A 22,019-nucleotide genomic window follows, 5' to 3' on the forward strand; every position below is an offset into this window, starting at 1 on the left:
TAAATATAGCGTTATATTAACTCCACAATAGCAACATGTTTTTCTATAATAGCGACATACTGTTCTAAAATTTAAACAACCATAAGAAAACTGATTTTACCATAAGTATTTAGACCATTATAAATTAAAACTAAAAACTAACAAATAAAATTAATAAAAGAAGATATTATACGATTTTAAGTTTGAGTTTAGATTTTATATAAAATAAAGAGAAGATATTATGGGAGAAAATGTATAATAAAAATATAGACTATTTGTATACGGTCCGGATCGGTTCCAATCCAGAACCGTGGGGTTCAATCCAGAACCAATCCGTGGACTACGGGTTTTTAATTCTTCAATCTGCAACCAAACCACGGATTCAAAAATCAATCCAAACCTATCGAATTGGACTGGACTGAATTGGATTACGAATTTTACAGATTCCTTACTCAACTCTACAAAAGATGTCTATATTCCACAATATTACTTGCACTGATTGCCAACTTTCTCATAGCCTCTATTCTCAATAGAAAAGAACAATAATGTGTAGTTGGATTGAATTTTTTAGATTAAATTTTTTGAAAACTTAATTTTTTATTTTTCATATTTTTTTTGTTTTTAGTAAATATTTTTAAAATTTTAAACATTTTTTTATTTTTTTAAATACACTTTACTTAGATGTATCTAAAAAATAAAAAATATTTTAAAAAATTAATAAATACATAAAAATACAAAAAATATACTGAATTCTCATTTATTTAATTTTTTGATATTTAGGGAATTTTTTAAAAAAAAATTCACACAAATTATACTTTTTATGTGTATTTATGTTAATTGTGTCTAAAAATTTTTAAAAAAATTGCTTAAAATATTTAAAAAATCCAGTAAAAATAAAAAAATACGTAAAATCAAAAAATAAAATTTTCTGAAAAATGTTTTTAGAAAACCAAAAACAATCAATGATATTTACATTCAAATTAGCCTCTCAATACTTTTATTTTGAAGAAACATTAACAGGTGAACATATTTTCTTATTTAATAGATTTTACAGGCAGATGCAACTTTCTGAGGCAATCAATGTGCAAGACGTGAATAATACATGTTTTGGCAACAAATATTGATTACATATCTGGTTGCAAAAAATCAATCAACAAAAGAGAATGCTTTCTCGACCATAAGAGTGAGGAATAGAAACCCGACAACAGAGATGCAGACTGCAACAAGCATAACCACCAACACGGCATGCAAAGAAATGTACGGGCTCACAAAAAACACAACTGCGATCGAAACGCACTGCCAAACCTTGAGCTGTGCAAATGCTCCTTCCTGTACACCCCAAAAGTAACATTTGAGAATTAAATGCAAGTGCATTTGCACAAAGAAATGACCAAGAAAGAGTGACGGCCAGATATCTTTAATATACTTGAATGAGAAATAAATTAGACATAAGTATGAAAAGCATTAAGATAACTCACATTATAAAGAAGAGTACAACACACAAAAGTCAATTTTCTCCTATTTGTTTAATTGTTCAATTAGGAGAACACTTGTGGAACCCATATCTTTAACTTTCCTAAAGGAATAAGTTTTCCTAATTTTCGTCAATATATGGAATTTACGTCTCAAGAATCTCAATATACCTTGTCTTCAACCATAAAACACACGTTTTCACAATTACATCCACTGATTTATTTATTTTTTATAAATAAATAAATACATAGTTTCATCCCACCTTCCTCTCAATTAGATCCCCCAAGCACAAACACCTCTAAGAAGATAATGTGTTGGATACACGTCCAAATGTGTCATTAATTTTTTTATTATTTTTTTTTATGTTTTTTAGATCTAGACACGCTTTGGACACATATCCATCACTTATTCATATAATCAACTCAAGGCATGCACTTCTCGTGTCAACACTTGTGTGAAAAAGAGTATAAATCAAACTAAAAAAGGCTTAGTAAAACAAACAAAATAAATCACTACCATATCATGCTTAAAGAGCATCCCAAGCAAAGCATTAAGCTGTGTGTTGAATATTCCATCCCCAATTCCCAATGCGGCTGCCATGAGAAGGGGGTATAAAATGCCAAGTACTCCACTAGTTACGCTGCACAATGGCACAGTTAACAAGAACTGATAAAGTCATAGCAGCTTCAAATCAGATAAATATAATTAAAAACTTTAGATTCTAAATAACTTTAATTAGAATCGACAAGAAACCTAACCTGTACTTCAGTAGAAGCCAAAGCAGTACAATTAACTGAATGAAAGCTCCGGCACAAACTATTAGAGTCATTGACTTGAGACCAGAGGTGAGTCGACCCATAGCCAGTGAACACTGACACATATTCCAGATATAAACTGAGTCTGAAAAACTTAATGAATCAAACAAATGACAAATTATAAAACAAAGATGGTTTTCCTGGGTTTTTAACTTTTAGTGAGCTTGAGGTGTAATAGTATTTACATCCTATGCCACATTATTATCGAATAATTTCCTATAAAACATATGAGGCTAGAGATCATAGCAGAGGTTATGATTACATAACTTGAATGCACATACCGTGGGAAAAATAAGATTATGGAACAGAACATAGCATATGATTATCCATCAATAAATGAAATTTTGTATATTGTTGCAAACACACAACACAACTCATAAAGAATAAATATGGAAAAGGATATATATTATTTGTTATTCTTGTTCCTTACAAAAGGAAAGGGTTAATGAAATTTAAAGTTGTTCACTTAATTCATTTTTATTTCTCCAACTCAACAAGAAAGAGACGAAGAACATGCCTTGTCAAAATTAATGTACGTAAAACAGAAACAGACGCACCAAGTGAGCTAAATCATTTAAACCATTCCATAAAGCTACTCATTTCTGCATTGCCATACTTACAATTGCATCAAAAGCCCCATACACTGCCATAGCACCACCTACACCAGACTCACCAAGTGCAGGTTCCACAATGTACTTGGTGTATTCAGCCCTAAAATTGTAAACGCTTTCCATGCTTAATTGAAGAAAATGTTACAATGTATATAGTGCACAAATTGAATGGTCAAAGGACAATAAAAAAGTAAAATGTCATAAGTTAATCAACAATTACCATACAAATGCTTGTTGTAGGCCTGAATATGCAATAAGGGGGATGATTAATAGCATTCGTAAGTCAAACAATGGAGCGATGATAGACTTCGACAAAGAAACCATGGAAGAGTAGAAACTGACAGAAGAATCTGGTAAAATCTCCTCTCCTTTAGCATCCCTCTTTTGTAAGAAGCACATGAGTATGGTACCTAAGGTCATACTACAAAGGAACACAATATATAGTAAAGTTATGCCACTGCCACTGGTAGTTCCCCCCTGCAGTGATGTGAAAGAAAGAATAACAAATTAAAGATGCGAGTGTGTTAAAAGAATAAAAAAATCATAGATTCTGACACTGAGGTAGAATCTACAATGCTTCAAATTTTCCACAACCAAATGAAAGATAGTGGTATATTGCTGTCAAGGACGGCACTACATAAGATTAAAGGTGTGCCATTGAATATCCTTATTTATTTTTTCAATACAAGTAATTTATGTATATTTTAATATTTTATTTGCTATCTTAAAAATATATATATTGAATACCCCAAGAAACACATACACTTCTTGACACTACTAAGAAGGTGCGTATCCATGTTCGATGCGTGTCCGACACTAGCACTCATCGGACACTTTTTGACATGTGTTGGATTCTATATCAACTTTTTTTTTTAGACCTTGATACCCTTCGAATACTTGGGTAGCGGTGTGAAGGATTCGCAGAATGGAACGGTCAAGTTTGTCAACTTGACAAAATTTTCTAACAAAAGGAATGCGAAAAATGGGAGCCAACCATGTCGAAAACTCTATAGCTCTAATAATTTATCAAAAAAAAAAAAAAAACTCTAGCTCTAATTGTCGACATGGCTATACAATTGTTTCCCACGGTTAGACAACTACTCCAATGGGGTATGCCACTCAAACCAACTAAGGGAAGTCATTCCTCTTGAAACTCTCTGCATTGATTGATTTCGAGACTATTGAATAAGGTTTGGGACCCTCGATTTTATCCCCTTTTTTTTAAATAAAAAAAAAACTATCATTAAAACGTCCACCAAAGAAATTATTAAAGAAACAAAAGAAAAAGGGAAAGCCTCCCTTAGCCAAAGAGGGGGGGAAAAGGAAAAAAACATCATTCACTTCATAATAAATAGGACTCTCCTCATCTTTCTGCCATCTTTATTTTTCAGTGCTAACTTATAGCTAAAATTGCATTAGAGATGCAAAAGAGAAATTTAACATTAAATAATTTTTTGGTACAATGAAGGTCAGAGTTTCTCGAGTGTAATGCAAGCATTAATAACTAAATCTATGATAATGAACTGGTATTGGTAATACAACAAACAACATAGAAAAATATAGGACATGGATATCCGCTTGGAATCACAAGCATGCACATACCGTTCCATCTGTCAATAGAACAAGAGACATGAGGTTTCCAACAAACTGCAAAATTCAATAAAAAATGAAGATTATTCCAGATGCACAACATCCATACAAAACAAATTGAATATATTCTTATTAGAACCAAAGATCATTAAAATTGTCATCAAAAACTAAAATGCAGCACCTGGTGACCTGCAAACATTCCCCAAAATTCTCCATTGAAGTTACCAATCACGTTTCCTTCTTCTAAGTTTAAATCATGTGCATGACTGCGTGCTGTAGATGTAAGATATGTACCCTGATGGACTATAATATCGTTAGGGAAAAAGTAATGTACTTATTACATCATCAAACACAACAAAGTGATGAACCGAATCTAAAAGATGGACTTGTACCTCCGCAACCCATATTATTGAAGCAGAAAATCCCATGTACAAGGAAGCTGGAACCATCGTGTACCTACCACAAGAATATTCATTTTTAAGTATATACAACTTCATCAATTTGATGAACATAATATGGCTCTGTCAAATATGTGTCCACATCATTATTTAGTACAATATTGACAAGCATAAGAATGTTGTCTTGAGTCAGAGAGCAACCATTTTGTACAAATAGTGGAAAGACGAGGTCTACATCTAGTCTTACCCTCCCAAGTCCCAAACAACATGGACTTTTAGTCTCATGAAATTCACTCAAACATTTTGGGAGCAGCTCCCCTCAAGACTTCATCCTCTCCATATCTCTCAAGACTTCATTTTGCGGGTTCCATATAGCCAAGGAAGGTGATCCAAACCGCTCATCTTGTATGCCCAATAGAGTAGAACATATATGCAAAAATTAACTTTATTGAATATCGATAAGCATACTAACTTATCATATTTTGTCTTATTAGATCAGTGGTTTTTATTTAGATTCAAATGTACCATCCATTTCATAAAATGAAACACACGATTAGTTTTTTTTTTTTATCGGCATGAACACAATTAGTTAGTGTATCGATCAATGTCTAATCAAGCTAAATTTTTATAAATATATTCTTCTCTTTGACCTACGAGATGAACGGTTCGATTCACAAAACCATGGAGCCCACAAAATAGAGTCTTGAGGGAGTATGGAGAAGATGTAGTCTTGAGGGAAGCCTACTCCCCAACAATTTGGGCTATTTCATCACCTATCAGTGCAAAGGCACAGTCGCAGAAAACTTAAAAAACACGTTTGTCCTCAACTGAATTAAGACAATATATCAATGGTGAAAAAATTGTTACCATGTGGGCTTCAAATTCGCTGCTATGAACAACCAATACCCAGTAGTCCCAAGAACAAGAGCATTTTTTGTACCCAGAAACCGAACCACCAATGAAGCAAAGAAAGAAAAAACCATAAAAGACGAATACAATATCCCGAGCGAAATTGTCCCTAAATCTTCCTCCTGAAACCCAAATTCAAAGTCTAAACCATCAAAAAAAACATAAGCAATTGGTCAATTTATGTCTCATCAATCAAATTTAGAACTCACAGTATTGATTGTACTCTCCAGATTCTGAACAGCACCATAAGCCAAGAAAATCAACAAGAAAGCCGAGCTCAGAATATGCACATCTCTGGTATGGTTCTTCTTCGTTAGGGTTTGAGTTTCGGAGTTCTCAGCAACTAGTGGTGCTTCTTCTTCTTCCATAGCTTCTGAGAAACACTCCAATCAATTGAATTTGCTACGAGAAGATCGATTGAAAACCTATAAATGGTTGGTGGAGTGTATGAGAGAGAGTGCTGACGAGAGTGGATTAAATCACAAGATATCTGATCTGAGAGAGTGTGATTATTTTATAGAACGAATCGACGATTCTGAATATGAGACGCAGAAGGGGAAGAGAGAGAAGGAGGAAGAGGGACCGGAGGTGCATTTCTTTAATCTTGTTTGGTTCCTGAGAAAGTAATGGAAAAAATGAAAATGTTGATGGGGGTGTCGTTGTTTTGACTCTTCTCTTCAGGTTCTGATTGGCCACTTCTCTGAAATACAGCATTCGTTTGGATGTGGTTTTGTTTTAACCCCCTTTATTATTATTATTATTATTATTTACGCCTTGTTTGGTATATATTAAAAAAAATTAAAAAGTCAAAAAATTACTATCTTATTTAAATCACATTATCTTATTTAAGTCACATCACTTCTTTATCACATCACTTTAAATCCAACCCATACCTAATTCATATTTCATAAAAAGTCAAAAAATACACTTATTTAGAACATCTCAAACCATCCTTTAGGCCTTATTTGGAATTGACTTTTTTTAGTAATATTTTAGCTTTTGATTAAAATATGATGTAAAAAAAATAGTATGTTTAGAATAATTTTTTGATTTTTTACGAATAAATATGCAAAAAGTAAAGAGAAAATATAATCTTTGATTTTTTAATATAAGTTGTTGGCTTTTTTATTTTTTTAGTGACTTTTTAGCTTTTAGGCTAAAAAGTAATATTGTCAAACGAGACCTGTGGGATTAAAAGTCTTATTTATGAGGGGGTCTTTTGACTTTTTTTTATTTTTTCGAAAGAAAAAAATAAAATGATTATGATTTAGATATGACAATTTGTCTTATTAATTTTTTTTTTAGGGACTAAAATAGCTTGAAACTAACATTCCAAACACAGGTTCGAAGAAAATAAATGAAATTATCCACTTTGTTTGTTTCTAATTTTCAAACTTCACTTTTCAGAAAATTACACTTTTTTGTCTTCCGTATTTTTTTTTTGTTTTTACTGAATTTTTTTAATATTTAAAGCAATTTTTTTAGTTTTTAGAAACACCTAACATAAATACACTTAAAAAGTATAATATTTGTGAAAAAAAATCTTTAAAAATTCACTAAATACAAAAAATTCAAAATTCAAAATTAAAAAAAAATTCAGTACATTTTTTATATTTTGTGTATTTATTAATTAAAAAATATATTTTTTCACAAACAATTTATTATTTAGATACATCTAAGTAAAGTATTTTCTCATTTTTAAAAAAAATTGCTTAAAATTTAAAAAATATTCACTAAAAATAAAAAATACGAAAAATAAAAAATTCAGTTTTCAAATAGCTAAATCCAAAAAACTAAAACCAAATATACTGATTGTATTTTTTATTATGATGTTTGGATGGTTAAAAAAATTAATTATGTAAAAGAAATATATATAAGTGAGATTTTGATTGTTATTGTAATTTAGAAATAATTTTGGTATTATAAATATTTTACAATCAATTAGCTTGTTTATCACTAAAGCTCATCATTTTTTTCCTGTGAGAAATTAAATAGTCTTAATAAGATATTTAGCTCCGTTTGGTTTAGTTTTAGAGTAATAATTTGAGTGTAAAGTTATTATAAACACAAATTCGTATCCTACAATTAAGACAGGAAATAAATACACAAATAATTAATTTGATTTATTATAATAAATGCATACAATCCTTTGTAAATTTGCTATATTACAAAATAACAAATCCTCTATTCGATGTCCGAAATAGTTGTAATTCAATGGCTGTAAAAGCTTTTTGTTGAACTAGACAAGTTGATAAATTTCTTCAAGTCTTTGAATGTAGAAACTAGAAAAAAAAAAAAAAAAAAAAAAGGCTTGATTGAATGTTTGAACGGCTTGATCTTAAACGATTATTTAAATGATCTCTTTGGAAGAATAGACCAAATTTGTATTTATAACTTGAAAAGACTGGCACATGTTTGAAGTGTTTGATAATCCTCTCTTTTTAAGTTTGAAGAACTTTGGAGAAAATTTTTAAAAGATAATTTGACAAGTCTTGAGATCATTTGGGAGGTTGCAAGACCATTAGCCTAAAACAATGTCTCATCATCAACATAGTAAGAGCCTCCATTTATAAGTTTAGGAGAGAATGGTTAATTTTGAAAACTCCAAAATTGATTTTAATTTCTAAGAAAATAGCAATTTATTTTTTTATTTTATGGATATGATTTGCATTTAAATTTGAATTATTCTACCAAATTTTGACAGAATATCTTCGTGAGCCCCACGCTTTTGGATTGACTCAATTGTCAAAATATGTTCATTTTTCTTTTGGTGTGACCCGTTCACTTACCCCAAAAAAAAAAACCTGTAATTTAAAATGGGTTAAGATTCACAATTTTTATTGGATTCACATCTATTTGAAAATTTTGACAATCTTAATTTTGGCCAATCAAGAATTTTTTTTTTTTTTTTTTTTTTTTATGTCTTCATTAATCAGGTCGCAATCAAGACATGTAAAAAATTGAGAGTCTACAGTTAAGTTTTGAGTTATGAGAATTTTAAATAAGTTTTGAAAATGAAACTTGTTTGGTTACGGGTTATTAAAAAAAAAATTTGAGCTGTATTTTGAAATTATTTTGGGTTTCTTTTTTTTTTTTTACATATTAAAAAAATGTATTAATTTTATTTTTAAGATAAATATTTTTTATTATAAATATTTATTTTTTTAATGTGCTCTGTATATACTACATTTGTGCACTGTATTTTTTTATTTTAAATATATAATTTTTATTTTAAATATTTTCTTATATTTTATTTTAAATATTTTATTTTTATTTTAAAAATATTATCAATTTTTTAAAAAAAATATTTAATTTTTTAAAAATTTTATAAAATTTTGGATAATCTATATATATATATATCTAAGTCATAATAAATTATTTGGTCAATACTTAAAAAAATAACAAAATAGTTTTTTTGAAAAAATTAAAATATTAAAAAATATCTTTCTTCGAAAATAAAAGTCAAAAAAATATTTTCTGAAAATATTATTTTTCAAAAAAAAAATTGAAAGAATAAAATAAAATAAAATAAAAATTAGTAATTTTTTTAAAATAGAGTTATGAAAATAGTTTTGAATTTTAGATTTTGAAAAGAGTTTTGAATTGAGTATTTGCTTATGAGTTTTCAATTTTTTTTATTAGAATAATAATTTCCAAATTAAACCATAAGCTACCTTTGGCTTCGTTTGGGAAGTGTGTTGGTTTTTGGCTTTTAAGTTTTTATAGTTTGGGGCTAAAAAATCTCGTTTGGATTTACAATTTTTACTATTGTGAAAAATAAATAAAATTATTATGATTTAGATGTGACATTTTGAAATATTTTAGCATATTTTGTATTTTTATAACTATTTAGCCTCATTCCAAACAAGGGCTTTGTCTTTCCTACAATTTTTTTTATCATTTCTTATAATCTGTCTGGGAACATGTTATTTTAGTAATTTTTTAAATTTTTTACTATAATATGAGGTAAAAAAATTAGGGTAAATTACAAATGCATTCCCTGAGATTTAATTAAAATACAAATCGCCCCTGTGGTTTTTAAAATTACATTCCACCCCATGAGATTCCTAATTTCATAACATATCATCTATTTTATTAATAAATCGTCAAGTCAATTAACAGTTTTTAATGATATTAGAAATATGTTTCAATTAATAATTTAGATAATTTTATTATTGTATAGGAGAGCAATTATGAATTTTATTTTTTTAATTAATTCTGTCAAATAAAAAATACTAACAATGAGGTATTTGTAATTTTTTAAATCACAAGAGCAATTTATATTTTAAGCAAATCTCATTAGTAATTTACCCAAAAATTAGTATGTTTTGGATACTTTTTTAAATTTTTATAAAAAAATGTATAAAAGTAGATAGAAAGATAATTTTTTAACTATTTTATTTTTAAACTAAAAAATTGAGCTACGAAATGAGCCATTAGTCAACCTATAATCCAAACATAGAAAAATAGTTCATTTCTCAACATTTCTTATCAAATCACCCCATTTCGAACACTGTGAGGATGGATGAAAGTATTTATTTATTTTTTTCTTTCAGTAGAATGAGAATTAAATAAAAAATTTGTTCATTGAATAGATAGGCACGGTTGACATGTGTTAAAATAGATATTATTTTAGCACATTATCTTATTTTGGTCATAATCAGCTCATTTAGGTCATATTACCTCTCTGTCATCACTTCAAATTTAACTTATATTTCATTTTTTTCGTAAAAAGTTCAAAAAATATAATAATTTAGTACATGTTAAACACCCTATTATAGAAGTAGTTTTATTCAAAAAATATTATGCTCTTAAGCTAACAATTTCTTTAAAATTATCCTTAAACCAGTATTAACCATTGACTAGGTTCCTAAAAAAAAAATTATTTTTTATTATAATTATATTCCTTCCCGTCCCAAAATGTTAGTTTTTTTTTTTTTAGAAATCGATTTTTTTTTAGTAGTACAATTATTACATTTTAAAACTACCATTGGGTAGTACAATTATGACATTTCAAAAATATTATTGTTAATAAATCTAAAAGAATGACAAAATATAAAATTCATGTTATTTTAGTTATTGATTTTTGAAAAAAAAAAACTAATATTTTGAGATAATAAAATATGATAGGATTAATTTTTTAAAAAAAATCATGGTTTCACGCATTTTTCACTTTGAACCTCAGTATTTCAATTTCGACAAATTAAACCCTAAAATTCCATCTATGTTCCAATTTGTCCTCTCTGTCTATCTCCATTTGTGTAGAGTAATGGAGGGGGTTTAAAGTGAAAAAATGCGTGAAATCTTGAAATTTTGTATGTAATTAACTATTTTTAAAAAATTAAAATCACTAAAAACAAAAAATGGTTAATTACAAAATAAACTCTAAGGTTTCACGCATTTTTTACTTTAAATTCCAATGTTTTTCATTTTAAACCCCCTTAAATTGAAATACGGAAGGAATTTCAAATTTTAATTTGTGGAAATTAAAACACTGAAATTTAAAATAGAAAAATCATGGAATTTTGAGTGTTTTTTTTATTTATTTATATATATATATATAATTAACCCAAAATAAAATAAGAACTAATATTTTGAAACGGGAGGAATAATTAATTTAAACTTGTAATATCGTATAAAAATAAAAATCACCGGTTAATTGGACCTATTATAAAATGGTATTCAGATAATTTCCAGTAGCTGTCTTCGGTGTTTCCTCTAGAGGACAACTCAAATTTGACCACGTTATTCACAGAGAGATGAGTGGCTCATATTTATTCCTTTTAAAAATTAAAAAAAAAAAATTCCAAAACACACACTCACATTGCCACTCGATTCCTCTCTTTTTGACACATTTACTCTCTATCTCTTTCTCCATACACACACACATACTCGAACCTAGGGATGTTGCTGTGACTAAGTCACAGTAACAATTTGTTGTGAGCTCGTGGAGGCTTTTTCTAAGTCTTTTTTTTTATAATCTGAACCGTTCATATTATACAGTTCATTGAGTATATCATCCATATAAAATCAAGTTAATCATAAATCCGTAACCCTACGATCAGATTCAAATTGTTTTACAAAAATTATCAAGATAATGTCAACCGTTTATTTTTTAAAAAACAAATGTGCTGTTGTTATAAAGTTATAGATTTCCAATCAATTTATTTTTTACATGGATGATCTATTCAACAAACCCTACAATATAAACGGTTCAGATTATCAAAAAAGACTCAAAAAAAAGCCTACACAGACTCATAATAGATCACTGCTATCACAGTAACATCCCCATATCCCACACACTCACACCACTCTCCCTCACTCTCATACACTTACCACACAAGTTCGGATCCTCTGTCATACTTTCCTGCATGGTTTCCTACAATGCCCCAAAACGACGTCGTTTTGGGGCAAGAAAAAAAAAAAAAAAAGCAGAACATAACACACCACTGACATCATCATCATCATCTCTCTCTCTCTCTTTCTCTCTCTAAACAAAACCCACATTAGTTAGATACACACTCATGGACTCTACAGGCACAAGAAGGCCTTATTTCCATTGAAGAAGATGAACAACAGAACACACCACCATTGAAGAAGATGATGGTCTTGCTTCTATTGCAGACATGGAGGGCTGGGTTCTCTGGAAACAACAATAAGAAGCCTATATGCAAACAATATAAGGAAATGTATAGGTTCCATTGCTACAACTTCCAACAATGGTAGTAAGATGAACAACAATAGTGAAAAAACAAATTCTAACCATGATATGGGATTTGGGTCCTTGAGTGCTAAATTAGAATATGACATTGAGTTCTCAGTGAAACAAATTAAACACAAAAAATACAAGAAACAAAAAAGAATTCAAATTAGAACATGAAAATTCAATGGCAAACACAAGTAACCCAAAAAATAGATCTAAAATTTGAATTATAGAGTTCATAATTGGATGTTATCAAGCAAGCTTTACTAAGACATAATTGATAGACCCAAGGAGAGAGAGATAGACAAAACCCATAACCGAGAGCCCCATTTTCTCTTGATTCAAATTTCAAATCTAAGGAGAGAGAGATAGACAAAACCCGACCCAATTGACAAACCCAAGGTTTCATCTAATTTCCACAGACAAATGAGAAAAATAGGGAAAAAAAACAATAAAGAAATAAATGTGTTTGGAAGTCGAGAAAAATAAGGGAAATTCTACTATTTGAAGTTAAAAGAAGTAGCCATACAATGCAATACAAAATCTAAAGCAGAAAAACAAAGAAATCGATCGCTCTCTATATATATTACATATCTGTTATTCTTGATTGATAAAAATGAGAAAATCACTATAAGGAATTATGGTTTGACTAGAGTCATAGAAATCGACGAGTCTCTGCAAAATCGAGACCTGGGTTTTGAGAAGAACAATGCAGTCGGTGGTTTCTTGAAATAGCTAGTCAGTCTTTCTCTCTTGGTCGTAGGTAGGTATGAGGCTTTTCAGAGCTTCAAATTTCTCAGAAACTAAAGAAAATGATTCGACATTAATGAGTATTGTTGAGTTCTTGTGGTGATTATAAGGTTGGTGAAGTCGTGTCTCTTTCTCGTCCTTCTTATGGGAGTATAATTAATGTGCGTGTGAGAGAGAGGGATGAAGAAAGAGAGAAGGAGTGTGTTTGAGAAAGAGGGAGTAGAATTAATGTATTGAATGTTTTTTTTAAATGAACAAATCTAAATCATTCATCTCCTCGTGAGGATGACTTGGCTCAATCTAAACTGTTTCCTATAATTAGGGGTTGCTTGGGGTGTCCTAAATAAGTACATTTTTTGACTTTTTTGACTAAAAAGTTGAGGAAAAAAATATGGTTGTTTGGATTAACTTTTTTGATTTTTTTTATGAAAAAATGTGTATTAAAAATTTGTATAAATTAGTGTATAGGAGAAGTTTGTGCATTGTAGGCTGTACGGTAGTGTCACACCCCAAAACTCGCCCCTAGAAGTTTGGCAACGAGACCGGCCAGTAATCCTAGATTTCCACAGGCCTTGCTATACAAAACATAAATAAAAGGGGCTCGCGGAAGCGAAAACAATAACCACTAATAGTCCAAAGAGCTGTGCATTTATATGAACATACATTACATGCCAAAAAAAAATGTGTTAATTTACCCACTACATTACATCACATAAAGTCAAAATTCATGTACAAAACATAGGCTCACGCCACAGATACAACAAGACAAAGCTCACAAAACGGCCTTCCAGGCCTAGCCCCGGCTCGGAGCACACAAAACATTGGGTAGGCTTCAAAACGGCGGCTCGGCTCGGACTCCGCCTAGGCTTGACTTCCAGAATGCTCACCTATAATACATAAATACAAACAATGAGCTAGAGCTCAGCAAGTAACATAACAGTAAAGAGGTTAGTGAACGAAGTCCGACATTTTCATAAATTCACAATAAATCAATCATAAACATATATCAGTCATCAGTCATCATAAGAACATACGTAATGGCATACTCCACAGAACCTTTCATAACAGTCTATCAGTCAACAGTCTACGAGATCTCGTAACTAGTCATGGGCTTGTCCTTCCATGCCGTTCCCCATGACTCATGACGCATGGGCCTGCATGTTCCCGCCCCCATGACCCAACTATCTATGGATGCCATACTAGATTCGCAAATCAGGACATTCGTTCACGGAAAACATTCTCATTTCAATGCATAGCATAACGTAATACATTTAAAACATAGTTCATACTAACATATCTTTACAGAAATGTTACTCACAGAGGGTTTCCGAAACCGAATGCACGGTCTTCAAATCTTGACCTGCAAATATCAACATTATAACACATTTCTCAATACATATTATCATTAAATCTTGTAATTCATGCACTTCATTCTTTCCTTTACTTCATTTCATGTTCATTCTAATCTTTCTTTACTTTGATTCATACTCATTTCATGTTTATAAGATGATAAATGATGCAATTAACATGTTAAAATTAAGTCTGCAACTTCCCCAAAATTTTCTTGAAAAAGGCCTTCCCGCTCGAGCGCCACTTTGGCCGCTCGAGCGTACTGTAAAAAGTCCCAAAACTGCTGGGAGGCTGTTTTCACCGCTCGAGCGGGCTTCCCTCCGCTCGAGCGTACAGAGCAAAAATCCGAATTTCTGGTTCTTCTTCCAAGCTTCATTCTCCTCTTTACAAAATCACTTTCCACATTTATGAAATCCAAGACCCAAAACACTTAAAACCCATCTTAAATCAACATCAAAACTTCAAATCAAAACCCATATGGAACAATAGAAGTTCAAATCTTGGAGTAAAATGGAAATTCATAAACTTGAGCATAAAAGCTTCATTCTTAAATCCATGGAGGTTCTTCCTCAAAATATGACAAATATAACCATAAATCATCTATTCATGCCATGCATGCTCAAATTAAACATATTTCCCCTTTCAATCCTCTTATTTAACACGAGATCATTGATGTATCAACCTTATTTCAGGAAATTAGAGAGGAATCCTTACCTTACTCACTTAATTGTAGAAGATTTAGCTTGACTCTCTCTTTCCTCCTCTTCTTCCCCTTTCTCACGAATTCTCTCTCTCTCTCCTTTCCAGAATTTTTCTTCTCTTTTGCTTTTTGAGTCAAAACATGGTCAACAAAGGCCCTTATACTTATCTATATACCATTAATAAATAATTGTGCCAAACTATGAGCCAAACATGGCCTAACGAATCAGACGAAATTCAGTCTTCATTTTATTTTCCCAAATGGTTCTAAAAATTCCTGGTATCTGTAACAAGCCCGCGGGGGACCTCACTACAGCTCGGACTCGACTTTCGTTAGTCACGGTTCTAATTCTGAACCAAAGAGTCCAAATCCGGCAAATCGTTTTAAGAAAAACAGATTTTTGAAAGAAGTGCCAAACATGGACTGCTTTGCCAGATACAGAGTCGCCACCTAAATATTTTATTTTGGGAAATTTAGGAAACCCTGACTCGGTGCCAAAAGGCCACGTGTCCGTCATCACCAAAGTTGCCTCGGCTCGGGAACTTGGGTACGATTGGGGAAGGTCACTTCGTGAGCACCCCCGCTCGCCCGGTCATAGACCGGCCTCTACTAACCATGATATCAATTTTTGAAAACATTGTGAGTTCTTATTCCGGTTTATTAGCCTAGGTTATTATGTGCTGCGCATAGCATATAAATATAGATCGGGTCGCCTGTATTGGAACGAAACATTTCATTCTTGTTTTTTAAAATGGTTTGCTACCCGCAGGTAGGTTTTAAAACATTTGATGATTTATTCCAATTTAAGTAACCCAACCTTCACCCACAGGCATTCAGGCAGTTATATCAGATAAGCACATAGCCTCATGGTAAGCATGCTATTCATGGCAGTCACTCACACGCATGCAAGGATGCTAAAGCATAAAGCTTACCGAGTACTCCAAGCCAAAATAGGAATTCATTAGAAATCATGCATGATCCTAACTATACAGAAATGCCTAATGCAACACATGCAAAATGCAATTATAGCAGGCTCGGCTATTCTAAGATGGCATATGAAATGTTACAACTATCATGTATTCAACTTTGAAATTGAAAGTACAATGCAATTAGTATGATGCGCCGAGCTCGGTGCATGCAATACAGATGAATGAATGCAAACATGCTGTCATACTATATGCTAATTTAAATATGCCCTAATCTAACCATCATAAGCGGATAAATAAAAGGGAGAAAGACGTGGGGTTGGAAGACATACATCACACTCACGCACACTTATTACAGTTGTGCCCTCACTCGGAGAGTCCGAATAAATATACAGTCCCGAATAAAAGAATATTACAGTCCAAAATATTACAGTCCGAATATTACAAAATCCTAATTAATTAACAAATTAACTAAGAAAGCTGTAAAATTGGCATGCAAGCCAGGGACTGCCTTGCTTCTGATGGATGATGCATGTCCGGGTTGTCTTGCGCGGAAATCCACCGGAATGCCCCAATTAGCCTCTGTTTACACCTGTTCTTGAAATGCGTGCCAAGCCCCAAAAAGTTACTGATTCCTGATTTTGCTGCAACAGAGAGCAGGAAAGGAGCATAGCAATGTATTTTCACAAATATATGCATGCCTCGATCCTCGTGCCACCAATCACGCATACCGAGGCATGATGGCCGAGGAGTCGAAATGCACAACTCAATATAGGATGAATGCACATGAAACTACAGCTAAAACCTAACTCCATCATGGATAATCCGGAGTGTCGGTGACTGGGGAATTGAGACACGTTCCGTCACTCGAAGTACGAAACGCACCTCGTTTCCCGTGCCCGGGCTAACTCCTATCCCGAACATGATGCAATATGCATGATATGCATGAAATGCGACTAAGATACAATCCTAACATACACCATGCTATGAAAATGAGATGCCTCGAAATGCGTGTGCACGGGCATGCAAACCGAGAAAATGACAGAATGTGATCTAAGATACAACCTAGTATGCACTATGTTATGAAAATGAGATGCCTCGAAATGCGTGCACACAGGCACGCAAACCGAGAAAATGACATATGCAATCTAAGATACAACCTAGTATGCACTATGCTATGAAAATGAGATGCCTCGAAGTGCGTGCACACGGGCACGCAAACCGAGAAAATGACAGAATGTGATTTAAGATACAACCTAGTGTGCACTATGCTATGAAAATGAGATGCCTCGAAATGCGTGCACACAGGCACGCAAATCGAGAAAATGACATATGCAATCTAAGATACAACCTAGTATGCACTATGCTATGAAAATGAGATGCCTCGAAGTGCGTGCACACGGGCACGCAAATCGAGAAAATGACAGAATGCAATCTAAGATACAACCTAGTATGCACTATGCTATGAAAATGAGATGCCTCGAAATGCGTGCACACAGGCACGCAAACCGAGAAAATGACATATGCAATGCAAATGACATGGAAATATGATATGGGCTTACACTAACATGAGAGAGCCTCAGCAACACTCACATAAGAGGCCGATAGATGAAAATGAAGTGCCTCAAAATGCGTGCACACGGGCGCGCAAACTGAGGCAATGGCAGAATGCGATGTAATGGCATGAAAACATGATATGGGCTTATACCAACATGAGTGAGCCTCAGCCACACTCACATAGGATGCAGGCGAATGAAAATAGAGTGCCTCGAAATGCGTGCACACGGGCACGCAAACCGAGGCAATGGCAGAATGCGATGTAATGGCATGAAAACATGATATGGGCTTATACCAACATGAGTGAGCCTCAGCCACACTCACATAGGATGCCGGCGGATGAAAATGGAGTGCCTCGAAATGCGTGCACATGGGCACGCAAACCGAGGCAATGGCAGAATGCGATGTAATGGCATGAAAACATGATATGGGTTTATACCAACATGAGTGAGCCTCAGCCACAGTCACATAGGATGCCGGCGGATGAAAATGAAGTGCCTCGAAATGCGTGCACACGGGCACGCAAACCGAGGCAATGACAGAATGCGATGTAATGACATGAAAATGATATGGGCTTATACCAACATGAGTGAGCCTCAGCCACACTCACATAGGATGCCGGCGGATGAAAATGAAGTGCCTCGAAATGCGTGCACACGGGCACGCAAACCGAGGCAATGGCAGAATGCGATGTAATGGCATGAAAACATGATATGGGCTTATACCAACATGAGTGAGCCTCAGCCACACTCACATAGGATGCCGGCGGATGAAAATGAAGTGCCTCGAAATGCGTGCACACGGGCACACAAACCGAGGCAATGACAGAATGCGATGTAATGACATGAAAATGATATGGGCTTATACCAACATGAGTGAGCCTCAGCCACACTCACATAGGATGCCGGCGGATGAAAATGAAGTGCCTCGAAATGCGTGCACACAGGCACACAAACCGAGGCAATGGCAGAATGCGATGTAATGACATGAAAATGATATGGGCTTATACATGAGTGAGCCTCAGCCACACTCACATAGGATGCCGGCAGATGAAAATGAAGTGCCTCGAAATGCGCGCACACGGGCACGCAAACCGAGGCGATGGCAAAATGCGATGCAATGACATGAAATGGATAGCAGTCATTCTAATGGAATTTCAGCACTAAAATATGGGGAAAACAGTCCCAAAATGAGGCGAAATGACACGAAATGCATGAAATAGTCCCGAAATGCGAATTTAGGCACCCGAAATGGCCTATAGCTATGCCAAACATGCACAATATGGACATGCAATGCAAAGACAGAAGCTAGACAGTCCAAAAAAAGGCACTTTCACAGTTATAAACATGGCCAAACAGCAAGCATAGGTATGGCAAAAATGGCATGCAAGAATAGGGGGCAAGAGAGGGGTAATGAAGCAAGTGATATAAGCAAAATCCAAACTGAAAAATTCCCTTCTACAACACTGAAGAGGGACTAAAAATATGAATATTTACAGTATATGGAAGCCCCAAAATCAGTATACAAACATGATAGAAATGTGATGCAAAATGAGGCTCAAAAGGTGCTATAACATGAGGTATGCAAAATATTCACCAAACAGCCAAAGACCCTTAATAAAACATGTAGAATGGGCCAAAATAGGACTATTTCCAGAACTGTAAAATGGCCAAAAACAAAAGCATGATAGGTTAACTAAACATGCAAGAATGGGGAATAAAAGAGAGATATAACATGAAGTGGCATATGGAGGTCCCAAACCATGAAAGGACATAAATGAAACATGAAGAATGGACCAAAATAAGCACTTTTTCAGAACTGTAAAATGGCCAAAAACAAAAGCATGGTAGGCTGCCATTGCATGCAAGAATGGGGAAGAAAAGAGGAGTATAAAGGTAAGTACAACATGGAAGTCCCAAATGGTGTTAAGCCCTTTTCAATGTTGAAGAGGGGCTCAAAATAAGCCTAATATCAGTTTACAACATGCTCAAAAACAGATTACTCATGGGCCAAAAATAGCATGCAAGATTATGACATATAAGAGGATCAATGAAGCAAGTGCATCATGGAGGGCTCAAACAGGGTTGAGCCCTTAATGAAAAGTGAAGATGAGCTCAAAAGAGGGCCCCTTTCAGTTAGGGCCGGAGCTTGAAACAAAAATCATGTGGGGCTTACAAATGGATCAAGAAAAAGGGTCAAAAGAGGAGAAGTGTTACTCACCCTTGAAGATCAAAGCTTTTGTTGCTTCTTGGATCAATTTGCAGCTCCTTTAGCCTTTGAGAAGCCTTCCTTTTTGCTGGAAATGAAGTGGTGATGGTAGAGCTTGGTGGTGTAGAAGAGATGGTGCTTAGGGACTTGGAAGTTTTTCAAGGAAATGAGAGGGATAAAGATGGCTTTGTGTATGGAAGCTTGAAGAGCAATTTTTCTAACCCCTACAAGTGAAGCCACCAGCTGGTTATAAGGGCCAAAAATGGGGTGTAAATGTGGGGGAAAAGGAGAGCAACTTTCCCCCACAAAATATCCCCCGGATAAAGATATTTTCTGGGGGATAAAGCTCCACAGCTGTAAAGTGCACAGTGCAAGGAACTCGGCCGGCCAGTTACTTTTGCTGCAGGTGGCCGGCCGACCACACCCCCTAGCCGGCCGGCTAGGGGTCAAAAGGGTCAATCATATTTAGTGGCCGGCCACCAACTGATGGTGTCCTCCTATCTGTGTACAACACAACCCTGTGGTTAAAAGTCCGAGAAAGTGGGTCCAAGGGGTTCAACATTAGCTCGGAAAGAGGGGTTCAAAAGGGTCAGGTGGAATTACTGGACGGCCACCAACTTTTAGGGTCCTCTCATGTATGTACATCACAAATATGTGGTTCAAAGTTCAAGAATGTGGGCCCAAGGTGTTCAACATTAGCCTGGAAGTGTGAAAAACGGGCGCCGGAGGGCGTCGGAGGATGTATAACTGGTTGCTGCAACAATTGCTGGCCTCCCACCCTTCAGTGACATCTCCAGTGATAAAACAGAGGTACCTGCCAAAAATGAACGAAAACCGTTGCAAAACGAATGCTCGGGGACCAAAACGCGCAGTTCGAGGTCCCGAAAGTGGCGTTCGGCCACGAAGTGGGTTTCTTAGCCCCCAGTGTCCCTCAAAAGGGAGCAAATAAGGAGTATGCCAAAAATTAGAGCAAACGGAGGTGGTTAGGCGGTCCCGAACCGAGGCACACGGCCAACGGTCCCGAAAAACCGGAAACCTGACTCCGAAATGGGCAAAATGGCCTGCGGCTGCCAAATGTAGCCTACGGACATTGAGAGATAGTCTACGGGACCTCTCCCTTCCCTCAGGAAAAGAAACAGAGAAAACCGAGTCTGGTTCGCAAACCGAGACAAGGCACAGAAGAGGGTTCGGAAGTCCGGAGGCAGGGCTCACGGCCGCAACTCTGAAACTTCTGAACGAGCACATTATGCAACATCACCAAGCGCTCAATCAGTGACATCTGAGTCTTAAGGTTGGTCAAAAATGGGGTGTCTACAGTATCACATAGGCGTGCTCAATTTCGTTTTCTGAACCCATTACGGTCATCAATTTCAGTCCCAAAGTTCTCATCTCAACAGATATTCTTCTAATTCAAACAGGTATTCTTCAATTAATTCTCATAAACACATAATTAATTACCGCTAATTGTAGCATGTATTTCGGGGTCATTACAGGTAGGCAGCAAGGTTGGAAAAGAGTAGTATATGAGATGCTTGCCTACTTTTCGGGCATTGAATTGGACGATGTTGTTCGGCTCATGGGGGCCCACCACGGGTCCTGTTTTGCTAATCAGAACCGTTCAATATGTAGAACTCGTCGAGTACTATACGTTTGCAAAACATCACGCTAATCGAATATCGATAGCTATTTGATCGGATTAATTTTTTGTCAACCGTTAACTATAACACTATCTATTTTTTTTATACAAAACTGATTTGATCATGTAGTTAGAAATATCCGATGAACGTGATTTTTATATAAATATATAGTACTCGACAAGTTCTACACATTAAACGGTTCAGATTATCAAAATAGAACTCGTGATGGGCCCCATGGTCCGAACATCACCATTCTGGGTAAATTTTTTTGTGCACCCCGCGTTGTAAATTTGTACCACTAACCATCACTACAATATGTATGGCTTGTACTTGGCCATCAGTGACATCACTTGGCGCCTTTTTAATTTTTATATATATATATTTTTTAATAAATAATGATAAATTTTTAATTT

General features: G+C 34.3%; 1 protein-coding gene across 1 annotated transcript; it reads right to left on the reverse strand.

Moving 5' to 3' along the window:
* Positions 1–992: 992 nt before the first annotated feature.
* On the reverse strand, positions 993–6,496 carry LOC114287388 (UNC93-like protein 3). The gene is made up of 10 exons (XM_082919227.1): positions 5,985–6,496; positions 5,734–5,897; positions 4,861–4,924; positions 4,650–4,763; positions 4,481–4,525; positions 3,099–3,355; positions 2,888–2,978; positions 2,211–2,323; positions 1,969–2,092; positions 993–1,308 (listed from the first exon to the last, which is right to left on the reverse strand). Exons 1-10 carry the CDS (start codon positions 6,141–6,143, stop codon positions 1,126–1,128), a joined length of 1,314 nt encoding a protein of 437 aa, XP_082775353.1. The 5' UTR covers positions 6,144–6,496; the 3' UTR covers positions 993–1,125.
* Positions 6,497–22,019: the final 15,523 nt, after the last annotated feature.

Source organism: Camellia sinensis, chromosome 3, assembly GCF_055761805.1.
Source record: "Camellia sinensis isolate YWXY chromosome 3, ASM5576180v1, whole genome shotgun sequence".
Lineage (NCBI taxonomy): Eukaryota > Viridiplantae > Streptophyta > Magnoliopsida > Ericales > Theaceae > Camellia > Camellia sinensis.